This window comes from Dermacentor albipictus, chromosome 10 (genome assembly GCF_038994185.2).
Source record: "Dermacentor albipictus isolate Rhodes 1998 colony chromosome 10, USDA_Dalb.pri_finalv2, whole genome shotgun sequence".
NCBI classification, from domain to species: Eukaryota; Metazoa; Arthropoda; class Arachnida; order Ixodida; family Ixodidae; genus Dermacentor; species Dermacentor albipictus.
This window is the reverse complement of record NC_091830.1, coordinates 94,567,171-94,593,271: the sequence shown is the minus strand read 5'-3', so window position 1 is coordinate 94,593,271 and position 26,101 is coordinate 94,567,171. Positions and strand designations below refer to the sequence as shown.

General features: G+C 44.9%; 1 protein-coding gene across 6 annotated transcripts in view; it reads right to left on the bottom strand.

The window, feature by feature from the left end:
- Positions 1–11,566, bottom strand: part of LOC139050915 (uncharacterized) — a 35,788-nt gene extending 24,222 nt beyond the window's left edge. For 4 of the 6 annotated variants that reach the window (XR_011509126.1, XM_070527765.1, XM_070527766.1 and 1 more), the window contains exons 1-4: positions 11,370–11,566; positions 7,236–7,419; positions 3,870–3,984; positions 605–866 (exon numbers count right to left, since the gene is read on the bottom strand). Coding sequence is in view for 3 of the 6 variants with exons in the window: in XM_070527765.1 (XP_070383866.1) it covers positions 605–866; positions 3,870–3,984; positions 7,236–7,419; positions 11,370–11,450 (642 nt within the window). In the remaining 3 variants the exon portion in view is untranslated. The remainder of the gene's footprint in view (positions 1–604; positions 867–3,869; positions 3,985–7,235; positions 7,420–11,369) is intronic. The other 2 variants (XR_011509127.1, XR_011509128.1) reach the window with 1 other exon arrangement.
- Positions 11,567–26,101: the final 14,535 nt, after the last annotated feature.

The window sequence follows — 26,101 nt, the reverse complement described above, 5'->3', positions numbered from 1 at the left end:
AATAGGCCGTGCAGTGCTCTTAGGCCTCTTGTCATCGACATCGGTCGTTGCACTTATTGTGATTTAAGTGAACTAAGTCAGGCGAACAGCACCCCAAGATTCAAGCAGCTACAACCTTTGGGCGATGCAAATTATGTCCACCTGCATAATGCTGCAAATCCTGCGCGATGGAGATTTAAATCTTTTACTTCACTTTCTTTCATTCTGCATACGTCTTGCGGAAAGTTTAACGAGATAAGGGAAACATTAGACAGGGTAATAAAATCAGCAACTTGATTTAAAATTCGTGATTTGAGGTTAAAGTACGAACATCTGGTCGACTGAGCTTAACACGTAATGTTGACGGTGTCACTCGTTTTTCGACATGATGTATGCTTAAGCGAGCGATAATCTGAAGAAGGCCACTCATTCAGTCTACATTTAAAGTGCTTGAATAAGCTAATCGATTTCTTTAGTCGTCATTACGGTGCCTTTCATCAAATCGTGCGCGAGAAAATCCTATCAAAATTTTGTACGCTGTAACCGAAACCGACCCTTTACATCAACAGGACGCGGCCGGTTTATCTATTGTTTGCTACTTGAAATTTCCGTCGGGCGTACTCACATGGGTTCCATTCTGAAATGTGTTGGCAGGCGGATCTGACGAAGGCTGATGAAATGCGGAACGCTGACGGTACACACCATGAATGATGCGAGCACTCAACGTAGCATATGTTATTTCACTACTTTCATTGAACATGGCGACAGGTGAGAGCGGCTGTGATGACCCTGCAGTGGAAAGACCTTCTCCTTCTGCTTGCCCGGGTGTTCCCGACGGAGGGGCCTGCGGCGGTTCATGTGTGTTCATGAGGATGTTGAGTAACGGCCTGAAAGTGCATGTTGAATAGTTTCAGCTCCTCTGTCACTGAATACTTCCCGTTTAGTCAGTTCTGCATGACTGGGTACTTTGTTTACTTGGTGTATGCCTTGCACAGGTGGCCTGAATCTGTGAATTGGATAATTTTCGTTCTAGACGTCCTGTTATACTATGGAAATAAACTGAAAATTGAATTGAATTGAACTTAGCAAGCAAACCAAACACGCTGGTTTTAAATTATGCAAAAATTAAGCTTTCCTATGGCTAGACATTTGCTGGAAAGACAGCTGTTCTGATGACCTAATAAGAGCGTCAACGTAACCTTTCGATCATTCAATAGACGTGTTTAGTGGGCCAGTTGAGTATTTAACATGTGTTTTTGTACATTATAATTTTTTTGTTTTTGGTTTCTCTACGATTGATGAATTTCCACTGACAGTGCTATTCCGGTACAACGGAATAATAAACACTACTTCGGGTCTCTTTGTGTCTCGGTGCTATTATTGAGTAACGTTATCAATACGACCTTCAATGACTAAACGTTTTGCATATTCCGCATGTAAAACAAAAATGATAAAGAAGAGCTATCCGGGGTCAAAGAGCAAGCACTCTTTCCGGCATGACACCGTGAAGAATGCCGGATCAAAGTGTGCAATCATTCCCCCACAAAATAAAACAATTAGGATCACTGTCGATGTATTGTTGGTCATTCAGAGCTTTCTACAATTACAGCACCAAGGTAATCTTTAGGATCTTAGAAATGTTTCTGAATGATGCAATAAGAATATTTCAACAGTTAAAGCTTTCGTAAGACGTGGTTGGAATTTATGCTTCTTTTAACCTCAGCTATTCCTATTCCCTGCAAATTTGCCTAAATTTTGTACTATGATCTGGCATTTACTACAAATGATAAAATAATTGTTTGTAGTTTTATTAAAATACGAAAGTAAGACGTAGGAACACGTTGCAAATATACATGGCAGATACCCAGTGCCAAGCGTGTAACCAGGATTTTTTTTCTGTGGGGGGAACCCATGGTAACTTTGCTATGCAAAATAGGGCGAGGGGGGTGGATCATTGCTAGTTGAAATGAGAATAATGCCCACAATTCGCCACGAAAATGCGTAAGCCCGCTGAATAAAAATGAAATAGGATTTATCTCACAAGTACGCCTGTGAGATACATGAAGAACACTGCCAAGAACAAGTAAACAAACAAAATTGGAAAATAAAGACTTCTAGTATCGTTTTTTGACTTAGCTCTGGAAGAATTATAGAGAACTATATATTTGCCCAACAATCAGTATTCATTCGGGGCCCTTGCTTACTGCTTTATCAAGATATTTATTAAAACTGACTCGTAGTGTTATTTGGGAAGTTCCGTAAAGAAACGCAGCCCTCAGTCCTGAACACCCATGTAAAGCGCCGGACGCTACGGTTCTAGACGTACTGCGCCCACTTCCGAAGGTTAGAAAAACAGCCATATTAGCACAGCAGAGAAGTCTTGGGCGACGCGACTGATAACTGTTAGAAGCGTCATCGAAAACACAGAATCATTCTCCACTTCCGGTGGTGTTTTCTCTACTTCCCTTTTAAATAAAAAATTTGGTCCATAACTATTGTTAAAGAATGGTTAAATTCGTTCATTTTGCCTTTACTTCCTGTATGGATGTTGCCTTGGCTCTCTCCCTTAGTGGATCGCCTAGTTTCTCAACTCCTTACGAGTCTTGCTTCCAGTTGCCAATTTTGCACGAGAACTGCTTTACAATTAGGGAAAAAACCAGACGAGGTAATGTATGACAGTCTTATTGTTTATGGATTTACAGGTTATTACAGGGTTTGATGATGGACGCTGTTTCGCATGATTTTAGTTTCCACATTGTCTAAGCATATCGCGGTTAGATGCTAGCACGAATATGTCAGCCTCACTGTGAGCCGTCGCTCGAGAAAACAATGGAGCACAAGGAAAAGTTTTCTCTGACCGCAACTCGTTCCACGCGAGTATAGACCAGCTGGCTACGACCGGATTTCTTTGCATGGTCCCTGGATCAGTGTAAACAAAGATGGTTGAACTAACAAAGCAACAGATATGCGCGTGACCATTGAATTGACGGGCACAGAAAATGTTGATTGCGAAATAAAATACAAAAACATTAAAGAAAGGTTTAAGCCCTGCCTGCTAATACATGGGGACAACTGAACGCATCTCGACTTAATCGTGCGGGCACCGAATCGATGAGAAAGCTGCTCTTTACACCCCAGGAGATGCCGATAACTACTGCCATCGAAAAGGAGTGAAAAAGGCAGCAAAATGTTCTCCGGCCGAATAGCTTACAAGTCTCATGATTGATTGGACGGCGCTTTAGCAATGTGTGTGAGTAGTGGTGGCATGGAAGGGGAGCGGGGGGGGGGTATGCCGCCCCCGCTCCCTCCCTAGGTACGTGCCTTCTGATTGCGGCGCTTGTGCATTGTCTGGAGCTTTTTATTGACCTGTTTACAGACGTGTCGCCCCAAGCAGTCCAAATAAAAAGTCATGTTTGTTTTCGCTGTCCTCAAGATGTTGGTACATTTTTTTAATGTATAGCACAAGGAAACAAGCGCCCTAATTCTTAAATCCTTTGTAGCATGCGTAGAAGAGAAACAGCATGTGCTGCACTCTTTCTTCATTGGTTACAAGACTACAGAAAGCAGCGAACAAGGGCAGAGATGACATACGTTAAAATTATTCCCTTTATATGATACGTACAAATCATACGTTGAATAGAAATGAAAGCGGACAAAAGGTAATTGCTCCAGGTGAAGACGGAATGCCCAACTTTAGTATTGTGCGAGCATTGCTTTGCCAATAAAATATGCCGCAGTGGTTCTGATTTCATTGTATTTTGAGACAGGTTTTCTCAACCTCACCATTTTTGTAGGTACCAGAGATACCTTGTAAGCGAGTAAATCTATCCTGTCTTGCTACTTGTGCCCCTTTTTCTCAATGCGCTGCTTCAAAAAAAAAACCGACATACCACGCTCGTCGTAGGGTCTCCAATATGACTGACGGGAGGACAGCCGCCATTGCAGCCGCGTTTGCTGCTGGAAGATCGGTGCTGTCCTCATACGACGGCTGCGTTACTTGAGAAGCTGAGATGGAAAGAGACTCGAAGGCGTCGGACAAAGTTTGCAGCGGTTCTGGTGCAGCAGCATGTGCATCAGAAATCACATACTTGGTGCCTTTCTTGAGAAACAAATTTGTTTAAAAATCATTGGCAGTCATATTTATTAAACGAATTGCCGAACACTTTCTATTTCTTCTCTATATTATAGGAAAGATGGCCGTTAAGGCAAAATACTCATTGCTAGTGCTGATATCTTGGTAGTCTGTTGGTCTATTGCCTAATCTAGAAGGCAGCAAAAGATGTTAACGATCACATGCACAGATGTAATATAAGTAGAAGCAATTGTGTTTTAGAGCGCAGCTCTTTGGCGTCCGTTCCTGGGTTTCGCGTCGTCGTCGGCGTTGTCGGCCTCGTAACCAGCTCCGCCCCCCTTCGCTGGAGTGGGAGACGAAGGACGCGAGCCGCGAATGGCGGAGACCAATGAGAGCGGCCCCTTCAGTGACGTGCGCGCGCGATGCTGGTGTCATGCGGACCCTCCTTACGGCTCGATGCGCACTCGTGTCTGGTCTCAGCCGATCCGCTCGTTTCGTACTATCGTCTGCTCGCGCCACAGCTCTCGCCCGCGCCTGTTTGGTTCTGTTGGGTCGGTCTCGTTCGCGCTTGCTTTGGTTGTTATTGTGTGAGATTGTTTCTTAATCTGATTGTATGCGCTATGCGAATTGTATAGTACTTTCTGGAAGCCATGCGGCACCAGCGATCACACTGGAACCTTTGACGAGTCATGTATAAACGCCGGCTCGCTTGATCCGCAGATCAGATTTTCGACCATTACCGACTCTGCTACATGTCTCTCTCAAATTCTTTGCTTCAAAATATCGCGAAACGGAAACACGTATAGAGCTGCGCTGAAATTTCGCATTAGGGAGTATCGTAATCGTCGGATAATTTTTTTTTGTTAGGTGTTTGCTCACTGTAGCGGCACGAGCACCTTTGGGGAAGGTGCCAGTATCCTCATCAGCCGCCAGAGCAAGTAGAGGAGACGCGGCATTGAAGAGAAAAGCTGTCCATCAAACCGTTGAGATGTCCGCAAGATCTCGCACGACCGCAAGTGCATCCTAAAAACTTACGATAGTCGACAGTCGGCGACGAACACGCCATGAAACTCGGTTGCGCTATCACATACGGCATTTCAAACAGCGCATATCTTTCAGTCGCGAGAGTACGACAAGCACAAAAGCGAACAAAAGGACTAAAAACTGTTTGAAAAGATAACCCTATTTGAGATCTAAAACCAAGCATCTACATAATTATGAATTATGAAATTTGGTTAAGCTTTTTGTAATGTTCAGCATGCTCCGTTCATCTCTGGATGTCTAGATTAGATTGTCTGAACAAACACGTCACACGCTTAATATAAATGAGGGAACTCTCCCCATCATGCACGCGCTGCTTACGTAACGTTCTGAAGTTTGCATATGCTTCGATGAACTTTCCTTCATCCCATTGTGAACAAGGCTTCGGTAAGGAAGCAGAAACACCTTTTAGATTTCGTCCTTTTTTAGTACTTCTTTTGTTCAGTGTCTGTTGTTTTATTGCTTCATGCTTCATCCCGACCAGACGGGCTTCTGTGAGACCTTTGACTTCAAGAGTGAATAATGTTCTCACCTGTCCTAATCAACGCGGTGTTTTTTTAAGTTGTGAAATAACCCTTACTAAAAAATTACCGACGATTACGTTACTTCCTAATGCGAAATTTGAGCGCAGCAAATAAGCTGTTTCACCTTTTCGATAGATTGAGGCAAAGAAATCGAGCAACACATGTATGCGCTATCACAGAATGTTTTTTTTTTATTTTTCACATGTATTCCTTTAACAAAGACTGCACTAACAGTTCTTGACAGTCATGAAGGAAGCTTTGTGGTCGGAGAAATAGACTGATATATGTTCGACTTGGTACACCAATGCTTGATTCTCAAAGACGAGATCTATACAAGTGCCTCGCGAGGTTGTCACAGCCGTGGGACGCGTTACGAGCGAGAGGAACGGGATGTTCTCCCGCATAAGTGTTAGGAAATTGCTGTTTGTCTTTATGACAACATTAAAGTCCCCCACTACTAACATTGGTGTGGATCGATGGACGGTTAATGCGAGTTGCAGGAAGTGCACGACGTCTTTCGTGAGTGCGGTAGCGGACTCACGAAAGCGGTATCAGTCGGTCGCTGCTAGCGCTGGGGGGATGAAAGGGGGGCGGAGCTGGTTACGAGGCCGACGACAACGACGACGCGAAACCCAGGAACGGACGCCAATGAGCCATTTGCGTAGCCAGCCCTCCTCCACAGTCTCTCCTCCTCCCTTCCATCATCCTCCCTCGCCCGGAGAGCCGACAGCGCGCATGCGCGGCGGCGGCGGAGCAGATTCGTCGGCGAGCTGGTTACGAGGCCGACGACGACGCGAAACGCAGGAACGGATGCCAAAGAGCCATTTGTGTAGCCAGCCCTCCTCCACAGTCTCTCCTCCTCCCTTCCATCATCCTCCCTCGCCCGGAGAGCCGACAGCGCGCATGCGCGGCGGCGGCGGAGCAGATTCGTCGGCGAGCTGGTTACGAGGCCGACGACGACGCGAAACCCAGGAACGGACGCCAAAGAGCCATTTGTGTAGCCAGCCCTCCTCCACAGTCTCTCCTCCTCCCTTCCATCATCCTCCCTCGCCCGGAGAGCCGACAGCGCGCATGCGCGGCGGCGGCGGAGCAGATTTGTCGGCGAGCTGGTTACGAGGCCGACGACGACGCGAAACCCAGGAACGGACGCCAAAGAGCTGCGCTCCAAAATATGGAAGGTTTCTAGTAGCTTCTCTGTACACAGAAATACACATATTGCTAGTTGTTCTTTTTTGTCCGAATATCAACAAACCCATCATGATGGGTGATTTTTCCAACTACGCCTGGTCTTCAAGCCATCAGACACCTTCAGTTTCACAGCTCTCAACCCAGGAAGGCAAACATTTGGTGTCTTGATAATTTATTTATGGGCTTTACGCGTGACACCGACAATATAAATTGGAGGCAAGCCATAGTTGGGGAGGGGGTGATAATTCTGGCTACCTGGGGCTCTTTATCCTTCATGTTGTTTTATGGATATGCTTCCGTCGCCGCCGGGATGAAATCCGCGGCCTCGAGCTGGGCAGTGCAATGCCATAGTCACTTGCTTCAGTATTGGGTGTTTTTTTTTTCACTGTAGTTTCATCACTGAGAGGAGTGACCGTGTAAATACTACTTACTTTGTTCATGCACGTTCTGATTGCCTGCCCCAGCAACATTGTTAGTGTGTGCTTGATTTCCCGATGAGGAAGTAATAACCGGACTCCTCAGAGGACCTCCTTCATAGGGATTCCGTAGCAACCGCTCGCTGTCGGGTTGCGTAGGCGAATCATGTTCCTGGGAAATTTCGCTTGTTTCGCCAACCTGCGAGAAGCCGAATGAATGAATGAATGAATGAATGAATGAATGAAATAATGAATGATTCATTGATTCATGAATGATTGATTGATTGATGAATGAATGAATGAATGAATGAATGAATGAATGATGCTTAATGGCGCAAAAGACAGGATGGCCATAGAGAGCCACGCCCGTAGTAATGAGTTCGCTGTATAGTTATGTATTAATGATAAGTGGCTAAAAAGGGGCCTTAAATATAGTTGCTCGAAAGTGCGTAGAATCTGTGTGTAGTAAGATTATAGCGATGGCGAAATGACGTGTACTATGAGTGTTAAGATGCTTTGTGGAAGAATGATACGATATACAAAATATGTCAGATGCAAAAATTCACTGCACGCTTCTTTAGAGCCTTTCAAACACAAGGGCGTGCAGGCATGTGCTATACAAAATTGCCACAGCGGACGTCCGGAACGATGATGCACTACTAATTTAACGGACATATAACATGGGGGATAGCATCATTAAAAAAACGAGGAGTTAAAGAGTTTTTTCGAGTTAAAGAGCTGTTCTTGACCAAGAAACGTAGACGGGTGAACAGGATGCAATAGCAGTATGCAAGATCAAAATGTTTCTTTCTTTCAACTTTGGCCTACCGGCACCAGGAAGAGGTCGGAGTTTCATTTCCAGTAAGTAGAAAATAATTTGTGCCAAATGTGTGTACTATTCTGAGACGACAGAAGAAGACATCAGTTCGTGATTTTGTTGCGGAGGACCAACAACGTAACAGTGGCTCTACCACGCGCCGCGTATTTATTTCTGCTTCCCACATGCATTGACACTGGTTTCGCAGTTTCTTTCATAAGAAAGCCTTCAGATCTGTCACAGGGGCAGCAGCGTATTATTAACAGCGTGGGATGCAATTGATGTGGCCATCTCGTCTGCAGAACGTTACCCCCGATGCCCCCATAGCCAGGTACCCAACATATTGTTACGAAGAGTTTCGAAGAAATGGTTTTATTTACAGGAGGTGGACGATCATAGCGTGATAGTAGCGCAGCTCGGCCTCTCAAACTCCTGGCTCTTTTCGTCTTCTTTCTTCTTGTCAGTGCCTTTCGTATCTGTTACATTTCCCCGCAAGCAGACGAAGCCCGTGGGGTGAGTCAGGATGGACATGCAGGGTAGAAAAGCTTCAGGCGAGCTATACGAGTCAGCCGAGTTCTGCTTGGTCACCGACCATTGCACAGAAGGCGAGCTATGACGCAAGTGAGTCCGCTCAGGCGGTCCACAACTACAAGTGGACCTGAATATTGTAACAAGAACTTTTGGCACATTCTACGCTTGCGTTGCCGCGTCCAAAGAAGGACCAAGTGACCTTTTTCCAACGATACTTGTACTACGTGGCGGTCGCCGTATCACTCTTTCGAACGACTTTGCGAGGCCAGAGTACGAGGATGAGCTATTCTACGGGCTTCTTCGGCGAGATACAAAGTTTTCGACATAGAATCATCACTGTGCAGAATAATAATAATAATAATAATAATATATGGAGTTTTACGTGCCAAAACCACTTTCTGATTATGATGCACGCCGTAGTGGGGGACTCCGGAAATTTTGACCACCTGGGGTTTTTATACGTGCACCAAAATCTAAGTACACGGGTGTTTTCGCATTTCGGCCCCATCGAAATGCGGCCGCCGTGGCTGGGACTCGATCCCGCGACCTCGTGCTCAGCAGCCCAACATCACTGTGCAGAATAAAGGCTAAGGAAGTGTCCAGAGGGCTTCGCGGTAACCTTGCATACAGGAGATAAAATGGGCTATAGTTCGTGATTTCGTGTGGCCTTTGCCCTCTGGCGGCGATATTGTCACGTGGGAGTGACGATTGAGGACTCGGCAAGATAAGTGGATGATGAAAGTAACATTATTGGGCGAACCTGTGCCCAGAAAAACAGGCTACACTCAATGGTCAACGAAAACAGCGAACACAGTCGGCAACCGTCGAAAATCTGATCAGCAGGTCAGGCGCGTCGGTTTTTAAACATCAGTCGTCGAATGTTCCAGAGTAATCGCTGGGACCCGCGCGTCTTCCACAAAGCTCTACATTTTTCGCGTCGTTCACACATGCGATCAGATTACACAAGGTTCAGTCACAGACAGTGGATGGAAGCATCGATAACATTCCAGGAACTTCCAACACATGCAGGCGCATCCTGCGCTGTGCGGTAACATTTATTAGGTGATGAAACGTGCCGTTCAATAAAGACAAACAAGTACACGTGTCAATATATCACCGCCCATCATGGGGTCCAGTTATGGCGTTTCATGCGCCAATCAATGGAAATCGTTCCGGACAGGTGGCCGATTCTTCAACGGTACAACACTAACGCGCTAGGGTCGACTGCAGGGCTGGCCGGGCGGCGCCTTCCAACGGCGCAAAGTAACGAGATCGACAAGTTGTTACTGATCTCCTCAATTCGCGTCATTGGAAGCCAATGATAGGCCGGTCAGTCGACCCTGTACTGCTGTACTGCGGTACTGCTGAAAAATCGGTCAACTGTACGTCATTTTACAGCAAAGATCTACATGGCTAGGTTCTGGAAAAAGTTGGAGCAGTGTAGATCAAGAATTCGTCCCCATACATGGGCCAATACCCAAGATAGGGTAGTACCGGGCCGGCGCGCGGCGGAGGTGAAGCTCATAAGAACAGATAATGCACTTTGACTCGCGTTGGCCATGTCTACGTTCGTACCGCTTTCCCTTTTCTGGTGTTCCCAGTGCTTCCGTATCTCTTTTCCTTTCTTTCCGGTCTCCTGCGGTGGCAGACCCGCGAGCGTGCTGCCTACCAACACAGCGAAGCGGAAAGAAATGCGAACCGTCCATGCGGCCCCGATCACGCAAACTTGGAACGTTACACTGGATCAGCGGCAGTGCATGAGATGGCTGTTTGTGAGGAACCAGTTTTGTGTGGCCTCTGTTGTGCGTGACCGTGGGGTGCACGGAAGTGCGCGTCTGTTCACGGCAGGTTTCGTTAGTCAAAGGTGCCGTTTCAGGTTTTGCAACAATACATGGGTATGCTTACCCCGACGGTGCTCCAGAGTCTTGCGAGGCTGAACATAGTGGAGGAGAAACTAGTCGTGCTTCTCCTTTTATTTATGTACATACGGCGTTTGACACACGGCAATGGACAAGTCACCATTAAGGGACCCACATACACAGCTTCGCTGCTCGTTAACCTTCACTCAGAGGAATGACACCGAATTTTTCAAAGCGCATCGGGAAAGGTGCGAAGAAGCGAGTAATTGAGGGCAATTCCAGCAAGGCCAAGTCCGCTCTTAGCACACAACAGCACTGCCCTTCTGCAGGCGCCTCTGAAAAAGCGCACTGTTTATAGCTGAGCCAAAGAGACCTTCGCAGCCGCATTCCGATGGGGCGTGAAATGAAAAAATGCCATTGCGCTTAGATATAGGTGCAACTTAAAGAGGCGCAGGTGGTTCAAATTGCTGTACTACCCCACTATGGCGTGCGCGAATATCTGATTGTGGTTTCGGCACGCAAAAGCCCATTATTGATATAATTCAACATGATTGAGGATTTCAATCGCTGCTTACTAATAGACCGGCCCTAGTGCTTAGGCACGTTTGCCTGAAGAGCAAAAGTGCCTTTTTGACATTCGAAAAAGACCCAAGATTGCGAAAACATCGTCCAGAATTTTTACAAACGAGCTGCAACTCTCATGGAAACGCTACAATATTTTGCATGCTTCAGATCTCAGACGCTACAGTTACAGGAGAGCTTTGGTCCTTAATAGTAGTCTAAACAATAAGCAATGTTCAAGGGTCCTTGCACATTTGAAATTATGCGTGTGAGGTAAGGCGACGCAACATTGCTATGCTACCGACCCCACAAAGTTGTCCTTACAAGAAAACTAATCAAGGTCGCCTAGAAAGCTACATATAACCAAGTACCAACACTTGCCTGCGTCCCTGGCAATGAATTCGCTTGTATGGGTGCATCATCTTCGACGACTGCGCCTACTTGATCACCATCGCCTTGCATATTGCTCCGTTGTTCCCACGGTAGATTTGTGGTTGCGTACGTTCGAGTGGATCCTTCTTGCAGCCTGACCCTTCGTTGCGCGGTCGATTCTAGATATGGCTCTAGAACGACTAGTTCGAAGCGCATCAAAGAAAAGTCACGTGTCTCAACAGTTGTTACGACACATAAGCAGGCCATGCATACGTTACTCGTAAGACGATGCGATAATAATATTGTGCTTTTCATTCACCTTCAGCTCGGATGGCGGAAAGATGGTATCAGTCGTTTCCCATATATTCGTGAAGACACGCCGTGGTATTGCAGCCGTCGACTTCGTATGGCATCATATTTGTTTGCTTCATATGTCCCCTAGCAACTAGGTTTTACTAAATGTGCCTGAAAGATTCGTTAATTCTCGATAATATATACAAGAACAAGCTTTAGAATAGTAAACTGCTGGGCTTGCTGCTTTCACATCACTTTTGCAAAGTGGAGCGCTGAAGCATAGCGGAAAAATGAGACGTGGACAGGAAGGACACTCAATTGCAACTAAGTATGCTTTTAGGAAAAAACACCAGGAACGCTATTGCGCATGCGCCACCATGGAGAATTGCGAAAAAGGCTAACAATTTTTTTCTATAAAAAATCGCCAAGCAAGAGAGCATGTATCACTACAGCAATAGCGACAACTAGTGTAGGTGATAGCCACAACGGCACGTGCAAGTGGCCTGACAGAAATAATTCCAAAAAAACATGAGAAGAACATAAGAAGAAGGCATAACAAGAAGAACACCTGTGGAAAAGAAACACATGAAACCACGCATCTCCTGTGCCGCCGATGTGCGATATGCAGGCTGTCTACCAAGTAGAAGAAAAGCGAATTCTCAGGGATTCTGAATAGTCTGGAAAAACTAAGGGAGAACGCAGGGACTTTGTGCAATAATCTGGGAAAATTAGCTATCAGTTTCTTGGAAGGGAACGAAAGTCGCCCTAATCTGGCTCGAGTTAAAGAGAGGAATCGCAAAGAATTGTCTTTGACGCCGTGCCGTCGTATGGAGGAGTCACCGGTGTACAGTCAACGACCGATTGTCCGGACGCCCGATTTTTGTGAAATGTCCGATAATGCAGGCGGCTTCGTGGTACCACCACGTGTCCCATAGAGTAAATGCATAAGAGTGTCTGTCATTTCAGACGCAAGAACCCTTCGTAGTCCAATTTTTCGGACGTTTGCAGTGATTGCATCTTCGAAACGGCATTAATCAATGCCAACACCACCGTTTACATTATCTCGCCGCCTCGAACCAGCGCTCTCGCATGCATATGCGCTGGCAGCCGCAGCCATCAGCGCAGCAACGCTAGGCTTAGCTGCTTTAAGGATCGCTATTAAGGTTCTAGCCGTTGGGTGCCTTGTTTTTCCTTAAAATGAATCGCCGCTGTGCGAAATGGCACTGTCTCAGCCTCTGTAGTCCTCGCGATTGTCTACGAACCTTAGAAAGCATAGGCGTTGCATAATATCGGTTTCCGAAAGCCAGCTTTGCCTTAACACAATGGTGTCACGAGGTCAAGCGTATGTAAAATATTGCGTGTGGACGGGCAATTGTCACGGGACACAGTGCATTGGGAGGACAAAAGAAGCATATAGAGTGCTAAAAAGTGGGCACGTCCTGTGCTGCTGGGGCTTAGCAAAGAGACGAGAACTAGGAGTCGGATTCCTGTTTAATAAGGACATAGCTGGTAACATACAGGAATTCTATAGCATTAATGAGAGGGTACAGGTCTTGTCGTGAAACTTGATAAGAGGTACAAATTCAAGGTCATACAGGTCTACGCACATACATCCAGTCATGATGACAAGGAAGTCGAAAGCTTTTATGAAGATGTAGAATCGGCGATAGGTAAACTAGAAACAACATATACTATACTGATGGGCGACTTCAGTGCCAGGGTAGGCAAGAAGGAGGTTGGAGAGAAGTCAGTGGGAGAAAATGGCATACGTTGTAGGAATAGCAGGGGAGAGTTATAAGAAGTGTTTGTACAAAAGAATAATATGCGGATAATAAATACCTTCTTCCGCAAGCGGGATAGCCGAAAGTGCCCGAACGGCGAGACTAGAAATGAAATAGACTTCATACTCTGCGCTAACCCAGCTGTCATACAAGATGTGGACGGGATCGGCAAGGTGCATTGCTGTGACCATAGGATGGTAAGAACTCAAATTAGTCTAGACTTGAGGAGGGAACGGAAGAAACTAGTACATAACAAACCGATCAATGAGTCATTGGTAAGAGCGAAAATCGAGGAATTCCAGATCAAGCTACAGAACAAGTAGACTGCTTAAACTCAGGAAGAGGACTTTAGTGTTGAAGCAATGAACGACAATCTTATGGGCATCATTAAGGAGTGTGCAATAGAAGTCGGTGGTAACATTGCTAGACAGGATACCAGTAAGCTATCGCAGTAGAACAAAGATCTGATTAAGAAACGCCAATGTATGAAAGCCATTAACCCTATAGGTTGAATAGAACTGGCACAACTTTCCAAGTTAACTAGCGTAAGACAGCTGGCATAAGGAAGTGTGATATGAATAGAATTGAACATGCTCTGCGAAACAGAGGAAGCCTAAAAGCAGTGAAGAAGGAACTTGGAATTGGCAAGAATAAGATGTATGCGTTACGAGAAAAAAGCCGTCAATATCATTAATATTATGGATCAAATAGTTCAAGTGCCCGAGGAGTTCTATGGAGATTTGTACAGTACCAGTGGCACCCAGACAATAATGGAAAAGAAAATATTCTAGAGGAATTTAACATGCCAAAAGTAAAGCCAGAAGAAGTAAAGAAAGGCGTGGGAGCTATGCAAAGGGGCAGGGCAGCTGGGGGAGATCTGGTAACAGCAGATTCGTTGAAGGGCCTTGGGCGGATTGTTCTTGAAAAACTGGCCTCCCTGTATACGCAATGCCTAATGATCTCGAGCGTACCGGAATCTTGGAAGAACGCCAACATAATCTTAATCCATAAGAAAGGGGCCGCCAGAGACTTGATAAATTATAGACCGATCAGCTTACTGTCCGTTGCCTGCAAAGTATTTACTAAGGTAATCGTAAATAGAATCAAGAGCAACTTAGACTCCGGCCAACCAAAGGACCAGGCAGGATTTCCTAAATGCTACTCATCATTAGACCATATTAACACTATCAATCAGGTGATAGAGAAATGTGCCGATTATAACCAACCCTTACATATAGCTTTCATTGATTACGAGAAAGGGTTTGGTTCAGTCGAAAACTCAGCAGTCATTCAGGAATCACGGAGTCAGGGTGTTGACGAGCAGGATGCAAAAATACTGAAAGATATCTGTAGCGTCTCCCCAGGCACCGTAGTCCTCCATAAAGAAAGCATCAAAATCCCAATAAAGACGGGTATCAGGCAGGGAGATACGATCTCTCCAATGCTATTCACAGCGTGTTTACAGGAGGTATTCAGAGACCTGAATTGGGGAAAATTGGGGATAAGAGTTAATGGAGAATATCGTAGTACCTTGTGAATCGCCTTGTGAATCGGTGATGTTATTTCCTTGCTCAGTAACTCAAGGACCCAATTGCGATGCATGCTCACTGACCTGGAGAGGCAAAGCAGAACGGTGGATCTAAAAATTAATCTGCAGAAAACTAAAGTAATGTTGAACAGTGTCGGAAGAGAACAGGAGTTAACGACAGGTAGCGAGGCACAGGAAGTGGTAAGGGAATATATCTACTTATGGCAAGGAAGCGACCACGTATCCGGATCATGTGACTGAAATAATCAGATGAATAAGAATGGGTAGCGTGCGTTTGGCAGGCATTTTCAGATCATGAACACCAGGTTGCCATTATCCGTCAAGAGAAAAGTGTATAACAGCTGTGTCTTACCTGTACTCACGTACGGGGCAGAAGCCTGGAGGCTTACGAAAAGGGTTCTCTTAAATTGAGGATGACGCAACGAGCTATGGAAAGAAGAATGATGAGTGTAACGTTAAGTGTATGAAAAGAGCAGATTGGGTGAGGGAACAAGCGCGAGGTAATGACATTTTAGTTGAAATCCAGAAAAAGAATTGGGAACAACATGGCCACAATTAGCACAATACCGGACTAGTTGGAGAAGTATGGGAGACGTCTTGGCCCTGCAGTGGGCGTAGTCAGGCTGATGATGATGATGGCAGTACGTATTCGATAATTATACACGCGTGTACCCGTCGTCTCCTGTTACAGTACGAGCACCGGTATGCCTAGTAATAGGCCTTAAGATATTATTCGGAAATGTTTTCGAGAATTTGACCTTTTAAGGTCAGTAAAAGACATGCATTATTTTTTCGAAGTGCCCGATTTGATTTTTCAGACAAATTCATGGCTCCCAGGGAGCACGAAAAATCAGACATTGACTGTACAACTGACCAAGAGGATGCTTGAAATGGTCCGTGGGACGAACGCGAGGCGGAACGTGGACAAGAACAGAATTGATTGTGCCATTGAGGAACGATCTGGGAAAGAACTGTGCCGCCGCTTCTTTGGAAGAGCTTGAGCTCATAATGCAGAGTTGGCTGACGCAAAGATGGAGCTGACCCTCATTCAAACCAAAATAAACTCTTGAAAGCAATGAAACACAAAACGGAGGCATGGTGCGTGGGCTGAGAGTATGTGAGGAAAGTTGAGGTAGACATTCCAACTGTTGAGAACATGTCACTTGTGACGCAGTTCGGGAATAATACCAATGATCTTGCGATCTACAGATAGAAATAGCTCATTTTCCAAAATATTTGCTTTTGCATGCATCTCTTTTTATTCGTATTTGAAAATGTACGGCCCGATTTACAATCGGCTTTACCATTTAGCTTTTCCGAGTACACTTTTTTTGCTGTGCATTTTACTCTCACCTACCTTCAGGTTTCTACATTGAATAAAATAAACACTACTCCTTACTATACAAACTCGATTAAGGTGTTCTTTGTTATTTTTTCGTTGTTCTTCGTTAACCTCCCTACCATTCTGTTTAACAGAAATGGTAGGGAGGTTAATTAAGGACGGGCCCGTTTGGCTAGCCTACACTTGGGGAGGGGAAAAGGGGAATAATAGATAAAAAGCGAAAACATAAACTCAGTCATTCACAGAGTCAGTCATAGAGGAATATCCGCTGTCACGAGCGTTCGTACCAAACGACTACGCCAACATGACGGGCAAAGGGACGAAAAGGACAATGCAAGGTTGCAGTGGGGCACATTTAAAGGCATGGATGATTCTTGTGGCATTGGCGAGCGAGGCAAGATTGCGCATATTAGTGGATGCACCTGCGCAAACATTGTCGCCGGGAGTGCGTATGATTTAAGCATGCCTGCGTGCGGGCATTGCGGATCGTCACGAAAAGCCTGCGCAAATACACAAGCGTAGACGCCAGGGATCAAAGTAACGACTCGTGGCCGTTCAAAATGCCGTTGGAACAATTTACTAGGAGGCCAACGTGAACTGCGAAGTAGTGTGCATGGAGACGCAATTGCAGGGAAGTGCAAGATAATGACCACCGGACTGCGCCACGGTCGATGCCACTGGCACCCATTGTTATTTCAATGAAACGTTTTGGGTAAAAATACCGATCGATTGTGTGGACTTCAGAAGTTAACGCACCGTCGTGAACGCGGCTACCGAACCTGGCGACCAGGTCAATACGTTGTGGCTGTTCGTAGCAAGAATTTCCGTCAATGAGGTTATTGTGGCAAAGATGTTGCGGATGAACCAACGAAGTTGCGACAAAATTCTGATGAATCTTCGCACCCATAGGGCTTTCATTTGATATCAGGGCAAGTGAGATGACATTCCTTTGGAATACTGTTCTGCCTCCTTGGGCCTGTAGCTTCATAGCCCTGTGCTTTTAGATGCCTTACTAGTTGCATGCTAGTGAAAAGATTGTAAAAATAACGTACAATTGGAGGGGACAACCTTCGGTTAGGAGTTCATCCCCGATTTAAAAGAGCGGAGCTGCTAATTTACTGCAGTCTTCTTTTGTAGTGTGTGTAAACTGTGTGCATACTGTGTGTATCTATCTATATGCTCTAGATGTGCGCATGCATGCGTTTTGAAAAAAGTCTGGTAAATTGAAGAACTTTTTTCTTCTTCCCTCTTTTGCTTTTGGAGGCGGTCGGTCGTCGCTAACGCTCGGTGGTGAGACTTCCAATGGAAAGGTGCCGACAGGAAAAACGTGTGCTCTCGCGCTGCTGGTTTCCTATAAAATATCTGTGGAGTCACAGACAGACAGACAGACAGACAGACAGACAGACAGACAGACAGACAGACAGACAGACAGACAGACAGACAGACAGACAGACAGACAGACAGACAGACAGACAGACAGACAGACGGACGGACGGACGGACGGACGGACAGACAGACATACAGATAGACAGACAGACAGACAGACAGACAGACAGACATACGGACAGACAGACAGACAGACAGACAGACAGACAGACAGACAGACAGACAGACAGACAGACAGACAGACAGACAGACAGACAGACAGACAGACAGACAGACAGACAGACGGACAGACAGACATACAGATAGACAGACAGACAGACAGACATACGGACAGACAGACAGACAGACAGACAGACAGACAGACAGACAGACAGACAGACAGACAGACAGACAGACAGACAGACAGACAGACAGACAGACAGACAGACGGACGGACGGACGGACGGACGGACGGACGGACGGACGGACGGACGGACGGACGGACGGACGGACGGACGGACGGACGGACGGACGGACGGACGGACGGACGGACGGACGGACGGACGGACATAAACAATGTCGTTTGTAGCTCCTCCGTCACTTTCTGTATTCATAGAAAAAAGTTCCATATCATCCGCATACGAATGCACTTGTATGGTCTACATTATTGAATTGATCCGCAATAAGATTGTGTCTTGATTATGCATGAACAAAGCGACTCTAAATACAGGCAAAAACAAATGTGACAAACAGCATCCTAGTTCTGGTACTATTAGAAAGTAACTCCAGACAGACAGACAAACAGACAGACAGACAGACAGACAGACAGACAGACAGACAGACAGACAGACAGACAGACAGACAGACAGACAGACAGACAGACAGACAGACAGACAGACAGACAGACAGACAGACAGACAGACAGACAGACAGACAGACAGACAGACAGACAGACAGACAGACAGACAGACAGACAGACAGACAGACAGACAGACAGACAGACAGACAGACAGACAGACAGATAGATAGATAGATAGATAGATAGATAGATAGATAGATAGATAGATAGATAGATAGATAGATAGATAGATAGATAGATAGATAGATAGATAGATAGATAGATAGATAGATAGATAGATAGATAGATAGATGGATGGATGGATGGATGGATGGATGGATGGATGGATGGATGGATAGATAGATAGATAGATAGATAGATAGATAGATAGATAGATAGATAGATAGATAGATAGATAGATAGATAGATAGATAGATAGATAGATAGATAGATAGATAGATAGATAGATAGATAGATAGATAGATAGATAGATAGATAGATAGTCTTGCCGGCTTTAGAAACGGACAGATAGCCTACCCTACTTCTGTCTGATCTTCAAATCTTTCCTTTGTGTACCTTGTGCACTCACTGGAATATAGCAACGGCACACCAAGGTGCTTTGTGAGGCACTAGGCTACAGTTTATGCTCCCATGCATTCATTGGCAAGGCAAGGCAAGAGACTCTGGCCGCATACACGAGTCTCTAGGCTTAGCGAAATTGGCCAGCTGGCACTATAAAAATATGCGGCACAGAAATAAACAATGTCGTTTGTAGCTCCTCCGTCACTTTCTGTATTCATAGAAAAAAGTTCCGTATCATCCGCATACGAAAGCACTTGTATGGTCTACATTATTGATTAGATCCGCAATAAGATTGTGTCTTGATTATGCATGAACAAAGCGACTCTAAATACAGGCAAAAACAAATGTGACAAACAGCATCCTAGTTCTGGTACTATTAGAAAGCAACTCCAAAAGTCCTCTCGACATTCGTCTCTTTTAAAGCGCCGACACAACAGAGGTGCCCACGGATACATGATAAGGTGATTGCGTGTGAAGCGCGTGTGAAAAATTGGCGTCCGCATTGGCATGCGCTCGATGATGCACGGTCTGTGAGGCAAGATATCATTGAAAGTAATAGGTAGACGTGTGGCGACCAAACAACGTGAGTGGACAACCAGTGACTTTGCAGGATTACGAAAGGATAGAACGTTGGGCTAGTTGCAGGAACTTGACAGCTTGGCCTTACTCAGGCTTTAAAATCAGCAAAACCTAACCAACTGGCGAGTGCTTTAATTAGCAACAAGGAATCGTCCTTCAATGTGTAGCGTTTCGAGGAAGAAAACAAAGAAAAGAAGCATTCCTATAGCCTAGCGGTAAGAGCATCGGACCGCTCTGCGCACCGTGAAATGTTTTATGCCTGCATTGGGAATGTAGAATCTTTTTTTACGAAACAATGTGAGAGAGCAACCTAGAAACATTCCCTGATGTGCACGAACTGTCAGATTTAGAGAAGTTGTACATGGAGAAGATCCTACAAAGCAACCATCCTATTTGCCTTACGCTATTTCAAGCGATATCATTTCTTGAACGAATGTGGCATGTCGGTTCTTTAAATTTCACAGCTCTAAACACTCGAAATAGATCATCTACATATAGTAGAGTGCTTCACACTGCGTATTGCACACTTTTCATGTTATCTTCGTCCTGTGTATTTCGTATATTGCGGTTATATTGCGGGTGCAGGTAGGCTACGTTTTTTTTTCGTTTTTATTCTGGCTCACAGATTATTGTTTAAAACCGTTCATTTTTTCCCTCTCTCCCTTTTTTTTAATTAACTGATAATTAATGCAACTGAATCTGGTTTATATATCATGTTTCGATTTGAACTTAGGTTCTGAACATTTGTTTTCGTAATTTTGGCTTTCCCTGTTGTTTAGAGGTTGCATGATTTCGCTGCAGTGTACAATTTTCGTGTTTTCTTCAGTTGCGCTGGTGCCAAGATAATTGGTTCTGAACTGCTGAAGACCGTCTTCGCGCGTTTTCTTCCAGCCTTCTCCATGTATTTTGTACAAATAGAAAACAAATACTGTATGTTTCATTTCTTTTATTCTCCCCGCTTGCCACTGGCGTCTTTGCCAATCCATATATTGAATGTGCACCAAGTTATAAGCGCGAAACAAAGAAGCAGCACAACCTAGTACACAACTGCGAGAAAGATGAATAGACAAGAAGAGCGCTGATCAATAACTCTAGGTCCCTTTGAGATACGCAAGCTATAAGGGCAATGGAACACCTGTGCGCATATGAACAAAGCCGGAGGCAGCCATGCGCACTACCTTTCTCTAATAACAGGCTGCAAGAATATATGGAACACGACACCTTAGACCCTGTGTTATTAACATGTAGAGTAAGGAGAAAATATTATTTGCTTTTTAAGAAGGCCCTAGGACCGTAGGCTTCACCTGAGGTAATGTGCTCGTTCCATGGGATCGTAGGTGTACACATTTGTAGTGAGAAAAGTTTTAGGCCGCACTGATTCTACACTGACGCACAAACTCTGGGAGACAAAACCATTTCTACCACTTCTTTCGTATCGTGCATTTCGCTTCTCTCCTCTGGCATCAATTACATACTCTTACCTTGGCGTTGGTTTATTGACAAGCTCCAAAACGTGGCCTCAGCCAAATTTTTCACACAGTGCTCGAGATGAGGGCATACTGTTGCCCGCACGTAGCAGTGTAACATGCTGCAGCGGAGGAATGAATGCGATGTTGAATCTTCGATTGGTAATACTTGATTTCAAGTAGGAATCCTCGCGAAGCTCTCTATTTTTTCTTCAGATTGCTCAAAATACTCAAACTATAGCTGCGCACATTGTAGCGTACCTGAACAAAAAGGGGAAGAAGGACCTAAAAGATGCCGCTCTTAAACGTACCAGGACACTTTTAACGAGTGAAAGCGTGGAAAAGATGGAATCCCATCATTCCCGTAATTCATATTGATTTTCCATATGGGGACGTCCTACAACAGTCAGTCAACTTTCCTGGAGCGCTGTTAGTATCACATTATTTGTTCGGCAGTGGCCAAAGTGAGAAATAAAATGGTCCGCTACAGCCACTATGATAGCAATTCTGAATTGCAGAATATCATCTGCTCCCGCAACGAAGAGGACAACGTTCTGACGCAGATACATAGGGCGTAGCGCTTGCCCCTGACAGCCAATTCTGCAACTGGAACATTAACAAGGGCGCTTCTCAACGTGAGCTGTTTTGTGCCCACAGAATCACGTGCACAGTCACTTTCTGTTGCCGCTCATTACTTAAGGTTTCGGACTGAAATTTTTATGTAACGCTCTGACTGGTCATAATTAACAATTACATCCTGAATCATTCAACACTTTGAATCACTACAGCTTTCTATTTCGGATTATCAGACACAAACACTCGGAGCATAAAAGTGGAAATAAAAGAAGTTTGCCTTCAGTGGCCCTTTCTGCTGACGCCCCTTTGCCCATGCGAAACTGACATTACTTAAAAACTAGCCGCAGGAACATATGTTAGTGCTTTATAGTAAAGCGATACAAAAACATTCAAGCGATGTTTATTAGGGAGTCGAGCATGTAAGAAACTAAGCTGGCCCGCAACTTTCGTTTTTGATACATGGAAAACAGAACTGAAAAAAAATTTCACAGAGAACACCGCCACACACTCAGAAGTGGAGCAGCCTCATACGCGTGCAGCAAGTAAATACAGTCCGAGTGAGTTCAGAAGTGCGTCAGCTATAACGCAACTGTCCTGCGCAAGCTGTGCTACGTTGTGCAAGCTGTGCTACGTCTTCCACAATACGCATTACAACATCATATGAAAATGAAGTTACGCCCATTATAAATTAATAGCAAAACTGCTCTATTCTTTCTGTACAACCACGCGTTTATAGTTACCAGCGGACTGTTATACCATTTGCTTTTTCATTTCTACATTTTTAAATATTAGACTTGACATAATTGCATCTTTCCCCCACACAAATTGGCCTATACCCGCTGGGTTTATGCCCGCTGGGTTTTCGCGCACCTCCATGTTGCAAGTGAACGCTGTTATGGGACGGAGAAGAATGCTACTAAAACTAAGCAAGAAATAAGATGCTAGAATTCAGTGGGGAAGAATGTTGTGCTCAGAGTGAATTAGTTCAGTTTCGAAGAAAGAAGTTGAAGTCTGCTTCGTTTTAGAGTTTTCTTAAAGTCGTCGAAAAAAATTAATCGTCTAGTTCCGAGCACTCCCTTCCTTGCTATATCTGTCTCTTTTATATTACTTCTTCACAATACTGGTTACCGGTGTTCCTCCGTGAGTCGCATGTATAATCAAATATGACTAGGCATGGAGACTTTCTTCTTCTCTGCCAACTAGCTTCTCTCTCACCCATGCCGGGGATAGGCGTTGGAAAGCTGAACGCAGATACAAACTTGTATCTCCAGCAAGTGTCGGTCATATCAGGCGCTGCCACTTAAGCCCTTGGTGAGGCTTTGGTAGGCCCGATTTCGATGTACGAAATGGACGAACGATTTGTCCGTCCGTCCGTCCGTCCGTCTATCTATCTATCTATCTATCTATCTATCTATCTATCTATCTATCTATCTATCTATCTATCTATCTATCTATCTATCTATCTATCTATCTATCTATCTATCTATCTATCTATCTATCTATCTATCTATCTATCTATCTATCTATCTATCTATCTATCTATCTATCTATCTATCTATCTATCTATCTATCTATCTATCTATCTATCTATCTATCTATCTGTCCGTCCGTTTGTCCGTCCGTCCGTCCGTCCGTCCGTCCGTTTGTCTCTGTGTGTCTGTCAGACGGTGTCTGTCCAAAGCAGTAGGGTTCGCTATACCTCGTCGAGCCTCAAGAAAAAAAGCAAAAATACTCCTTCTGCTGCATCGATGTTGAAGTCTGAATACTCAACACATAAGGCATTCAAGAGCTGTTCGCGACCACCAAAAATTACGCGGCCATATAATGTCGCTTGTCGTGCACTCCCGATTGCCGGCTAACGGCTGCCACTGTCTGCAAATATTCATATCGCTTTTGCTGTTTGACAAAGAGCTGAGGATCGTCGCTTTCAAACGCTCTCCATCTACATCATACGGCTATTACATCAAGGCTTTGGGGAAATGAGATACGTAAAGTAACCTTTCATTCATTAACACTTGCGTTGGGGCTAGTTGGAATATAACAAGTGTCTAAAAAAACAGGGCTGCCAAGTTCAACACAGAGACGATAGCACGCACAAAGCTTCTAACGTGCTGTCGTCATCACCGTGTTCAACTTCACAGGGCTGCTTTTAAAAAAATGATGGGGTTTTACGTGCCAAAACCACTTTCTGATTATGAGGCACGCCGTAGTGGAGGACTCCGGAAATTTCGACAACCTGGGGTTCTTTAACGCGCACCTAAATCTAAGTACACGGGTGTTTTCGCATTTCGCCCCCATCGAAATGCGGCCGCCGAGGCCGGGATTCGATCCCGCGACCTCGTGCTCAGCCGCCTAACACCATAGCCACTGAGCAACCACGGCAGGTAGCTGCTTTTAAAACATACTCTTTCACGCTCGCATTATTTTTTGGAGTACCTTGCCTGATCAATCCTGCTGAGGTTAAGTATGCCTTCAGAGCTAGCGAGCCGAACAGCTCCTTCGTAGTCCGTTTCCTAAACCACTTGCTCTGAACTGCCGCAATCATAAGCTCGAGCGTAGGCGGGTTGATGTGCTTCCATTTTTGATGATAGCCATCCTCTTTATTTATATAGGCGATGACTTGCTATTGTGAATCTTTAATATGACACATTAGTGCTGTTTACTTTCTACTAATGTAACCTTATCAGGTGTGTAACTTCCAAGGCAAGACGATCACCAAATTTATGTGCTCGGATTGCCAATGATGGCTTTTATTCTGAAACACTCGTTTTAGGCACAGAGCCAACAATTGTGACTTGATTGATACCGGAACCTCCTTGAGCAGCTCCAAACGTTGTCAACACTGCGAGCCAAGCAAACTTACAAAGAGTAATCAATTGAGAAAGACGGAGAAGGACTAGATCTGCGCTTTCTTTTCGTACTTTATTCGACAAAGTCAAAGCGAGATTTTACGGCGGGAACAGGAAAATGAAAATTTCAAGACCACTCAGAATGCATACAAGCATTGTACCATACATGACCAGGTTCCACCAGAATCTGACAACAGCACTTGTCGAGCGTTGCCATTTGGGAAAAGTGCAACCCAATACAATGCTGTCCGAAAGTTATAGTCAAGGTCGTATGAAGTTCAGGCCATTATCGGGGCAAACTTGTTCGGAGCGAAAGGCCCAGTGCGAGACCATATAATTGCCATTTTCAATGCCAGCTTCGGCCGATGCCTGCTGTATGACGAATACACTATATTCGCTGGCTGTAGAGCACGCAGTCATTATTTCCGCGAACCATTTCTCACTGGCATATTCATAGAATTTGACCTACCCTATCTCCACCGGTAAGTATCTAAGAAAACGTGCGATATTTACTAGTCTGAAAAGAAAACGTTGTAAAGAATGGCAAGTAATAACGGAGAAGAGCACAGAATTTATTTTGTAACAGTTTGTTTTCAAATGAATAAGTACAAAACAAGCATATTCAGTCGGAGAAATTGTCTGACTGGATGCCATGAAAAGCTTACTTAATCTTTCGTGAAGCTGGTGGAAGACGGTGAGTGTGGAAGGGTCGAGAGGAGAGAAATTGGGCAAAATACTGAGGACACTGCGCTGATCACGTCTATGGTGGCAAAGAGCTGCCTTGAGGCGGGGGGGGGGGGGAGGGGGGCTGGTGAGGCCTCTGAGGAGACCGATTGAGCAAAGGTTTTATGAGTGACTTCCTTCTTTATCATTTGCCCTTATTGGAGCGTGTGCTTGCGGTGGGCGCTAAGAACAAATATCAGCAGAGATCTGGGAGGGCAAACTTTATCTAGCAATTCTTGCGCGCTGAGAAATCTCCATGCTTCGAGAATAAAACCTTCATCCGAGAGCGTGAAGCTCCTAATCAATAAAAATTGGTGAAATAATTTCGTGAGGCAACGCTTTTATTTGCGAAAACATAAAGCACAAATTTTTGGAAGGTGTTCCAGAACACATTTACAACATCACGAGATGCACAGGATTCATTCGTCTTGTTTGCATTAAAGTTTTACATTCTACAATATAGCCAACATAAGCACTTCGCATTTAAATGTCATCTGCAATAAATTGTTGGCACAGCACAAGAATACTGGTTTCAATAGTTGAGGAGGAAAACGAGAACAGGGTAAAAGCAATAACCAACGTTTGTGCAAATTTACTTGTGTTTTTCAAGGCCCTTGGTGTTTTACGTGCCAAACCTACGATCTCATGATGAGGCACGCCTTAGTGGAGGACTGGCGAACTTTTGACCAGCTGGGGTTGTTTAGCGTACACCTAAATCTAAGTACACGGGAGTTTTCGCATTTCGCCCCTATCGAAATACGGCCAACGTGACCGCGATTCCAACCCGCGAGGTGCTG